The 3774-nt window shown below is 43.7% G+C and overlaps 1 protein-coding gene across 1 annotated transcript; it reads right to left on the reverse strand.

Moving 5' to 3' along the window:
- Positions 1–2034: 2034 nt before the first annotated feature.
- Positions 2035–3339, reverse strand: LOC131894652 (beta-defensin 14-like). The gene is made up of 2 exons (XM_059244960.1): positions 2879–3339; positions 2035–2225 (listed from the first exon to the last, which is right to left on the reverse strand). The coding sequence occupies exons 1-2, from the start codon at positions 2934–2936 to the stop codon at positions 2080–2082; spliced, it is 204 nt and encodes a 67-aa protein (XP_059100943.1). The 5' UTR covers positions 2937–3339; the 3' UTR covers positions 2035–2079.
- Between the last annotated feature and the right edge of the window lie 435 nt (positions 3340–3774).

Below are 3774 nucleotides of genomic sequence, written 5' to 3' on the forward strand. Positions count from 1 at the left end.
GAGACAGGGTTTCTCTGTGTAGCTTTGCACCTTTCCTGGGACTCACTTGGTAGTCCAGGCTGGCCTCGAACTCACAGAGATCTGCCTGGCTCTGCCTCCCGAGTGCTGGGATTAAAGGCGTGCGCCACCACCGCCCGGCCTGGTCATTTCTATGACATTTAGGACACTGGAACACTTGAGTGGTTGAGGATGGATTCTACCATCTCCTTTAAACGAAAGCTGGGCTTTATTCTGGCTCAGATTTGGGTTTTTCTCTGTCGGTCTTTCAAAAATGTTTCTGAAACCTTGCCAGAGAGCTCACCAGTGTCACGGTGCTACTTTATGAAGGTGGACCGCTCTCTCCACTTTGCTGGTGGAAATCCATTTTCCAGGCCCATGTACTCCTGATACGTCTACACAGTTCTTTCTGATGTTTTCATATTCCTCTGGCCATGTGATGTTTTGTCCCAAGTGTCCTTTTGTCGCTAACCACCCCAGGACTAAAGTCCTCTCTACCCCTCTGGTGCAGTTCTTAAGCACTGTCTCCATCTGAGGCCCTACCCTCCTTTCCCCACATCCAAAGGGAATTGTGGGTGTATTGTACTATTTGAATTGTCGCAGTGGCTTAAAGCTGCTGAGTCTTGTGGTCTTGTGACTCCACCTCCCTGTGCCTTGGCTTAGAAGTTGCCCATGTTAGTAAGTGCTGTGTTCATGGACTTGCCTGCTTACCTACCTTCCTTTCTTCCTTCCTTTCTTCCTCCATCCCTACCTCCTCCTCCTCCTCCTGTTCCTGTTCCTGCTCTTCTCTCTCTCTCTCTCTCTCTCTCTCTCTCTCTCTCTCTCTCTCTCTCTCTCTCTCTCTCACTCTCCCCCCTACCCCTCACGGTCTGCACTGGTTGTTGTTTAGTGTCTGGAAACAACCTTTCCCATCATCCTTTGGATGGAAGAGGAGTTCCATAAATTGTGCAACAGGATGGCTCTTCTGCCCTAACTGAGAGCCTGGTTACCTTGTCGTGTATCCCTCTAACTGGGTGCTACTGTCAGAGGAGATCACTAACTGGGTGTACTGGAATCACTTTGTATCAACATCTAGAGAACACCAGATAAAATGAAGCACCTGTAAGCTATATGGATGTCCTTCAACTCAAACTACACTTGTAAACCAGTTCCATGGTCAGGGTACTAAGTGTCCAGGAATGGAGACAAAAGCCATGCTGTTAAAGAATCATGCAATCCAATGTGGATAGTGGCAATGCATGAATGTCTGCAGATCAGAAACCAAGCAGAGTCATAGGTAGAGGACTCGAGTCAGAACCTGTGGCACATCTAAGGAAAGCTGCTTCTATTTGGGAAGCTTTCTGTTTTGAGGAAGAAGAGACCAGGAGACAGCCCCTCGAGGGGCACTTTAGGGTTGAGAAGTGAGTGGGTGGAGTGTGTATCAGGCAGGAAGCAGCATAGTAAAGGCCCGAGTAGTGGGAAAGCAGAGAGAACCCCAGGTTCCCATTTCTCCGAGCAAAGTTTTCAGAAGGGCTTAAGGTTGACTTTTGGGGTGAACTAATGTTTTAGATTCAGGAAAATGCAATCCTGAGGAGAAGGCTGGAAAGATAAAAATATCTACAGTAAGACACAAAGGGGTATTTCAAGAGGCAACGGCTCCACTTCCAATGGAGTATAAAATGTACAAATATGAAATGTATGTGTGGATGTACATTCCATACATACACATATTTATATACATGTTATACACACAGAGACACACACAGACACAGACACACATACACGTAGACACACCCACAGACAGACAGACAGACACACACACACACACACACTCACACACGTCCTCAAGCCCTGGGCCCTTGGAAAATAAGGTTGGGGATCGTGTAGACCACTCCAGAGTTGCTGCTTCATTCAAATCAAACTGAGTCTGATGACTTCCTTAGCTGTGCATTTGTTTATGACGGCAATGACCAAAATGTTAAAAAGGATTAAACTACTAGGTTTTTTTTAAGAAAAAAATATATATATTAACTTGATTTACTTTTATACAACCCCAAGAGGATTCCCCCCAATGATGACATCCTCAGCCTGAATCTGGATCTTCTATTTCTTCTTTCTGCAGCATTTTCGACCTTTCTGAGAACATTTACCTATTTGTTCTTCTTTTGTAAGGCAGCTGATCATAGCACACCGGCCACCTCTTACTCTGCAGAATAACTTTCGGAGGGTTTTCTCGATGAATCCATCCCCTACAAGGGGAAAAAAATTAAGGAATATTTTAGAAAGAGTGTTAGAAAGACATTGGATCCAGCAAACTAGACATTGCTGAATTAGTTTCTTTTTACTTCTGTTTCTTTTCTCTTTTCTTATAAAATCAAAAGTAAAGTTAAAGGATGTCTAAGCAGAAAACAATGTCTCTATGGGCTGCATCTCAGCTGTGAGCACACAATAGCCTGGTCTCTAAGCTCTGCTCTAAGAACTAGGAATTGGGGGCCACCATTGTCCTTAGTACCTTTCAAGCAGCCTAGTGGTCTCTTTACCTCCAGCCACTAAGCCCATTTAGAATAGATATCTGTGGGTTTGGGTATCAGGCTAAACTGTTCATTTCCATCAGAATTAAAATTTCACATCAACTTTCTCATGTCTCATTAAGAGTGTTCCTGTGATGTGGTGGGTGGAGAGCTGGCGTCTGTGGCACTATTTAGTCTTTTAAGAGTGGAATAGGGCAGACTCGGAAGCCTGCCTTAATGCTTTTAATGATTGCTGTCGGGAGGAAACATTGGCAATGTTTGGTTTCCACTCAACTAATCCACCTGATCTCAGGCTCACCAGGAACAGAGAAGAACTGATTAAATTACACGGTCTCAACCCTTTCCACCCCTTATTTCCCAACCCATCTTACCTGGAGCAGGGACCAAGAACAAGATGAGGAATGCAAATAGCAGATAATGGAGCCTCATAGTTGACTGCTTCCCAACAAGCCGAGACTGAGCCAAAAGATGTGGTTGTCCGCCTATATAACGAGGTAAGCTATGATTGTAATTCTTGTAATGTCATAGTGATGACAATATGACATATTTCCTGACGTACCTTTCAAGTGTCTCTCACCGCAAAGAACACACCCACTCAGCCAAACCTGATGGGTGTAGTCAAGCTTGGTGGGACTCTTTTGAGGTCCTCCAGGCCCTGGGCACATTTCCAGATCAATTTCTGGCTGTGGGTACAGATAGAACTGGTATGGACAAGATATTTCTTTTTAGGGGTGGCCCCAGGACATGTAGCCTAGGGCTTGATTGACTTTGAATGTAATCTGCTTTCTGTAGCTACCTAAAAGCCTAAAAGAGGCCTGAGAGTCTTCTGAGAACCAAGTAGGTTAAGCTTTGGACATATTCAGAACTAGAGTTTAGAACTAGAGAGACAGAACTAGAATTTAGGTAGTGAATATAAAAGGAAAATTGGGCTATGCTGAAAAGCCTTTGCTATAGGTGTACTCTAGTTTAAATGGAACCTATCTCATCCTTCATCACTGTCTGAAATCTATCTAGAATCATGAGTAAGGGTGTTTCATTTTATCAGAGAAAGTGCCATAGTGATACATAATTCACCTTCTCTCTATACCAGAACAAAGACAACACTGAAGGCTTCTAGGAATTCTTGACCCATGAACTTTCAAAGAAGGCTAAGGTTCAGTTAATTCCACTAGGTATAAATTCAGTAGCTGAAGAATCAACAGATATCTTGACTAATGCACTCAAATGTTAGAAATCTAATTACTATGTTATGTTCATTAACAGTCTA

This window comes from Peromyscus eremicus, chromosome 17 (assembly GCF_949786415.1).
Source record: "Peromyscus eremicus chromosome 17, PerEre_H2_v1, whole genome shotgun sequence".
Lineage (NCBI taxonomy): Eukaryota > Metazoa > Chordata > Mammalia > Rodentia > Cricetidae > Peromyscus > Peromyscus eremicus.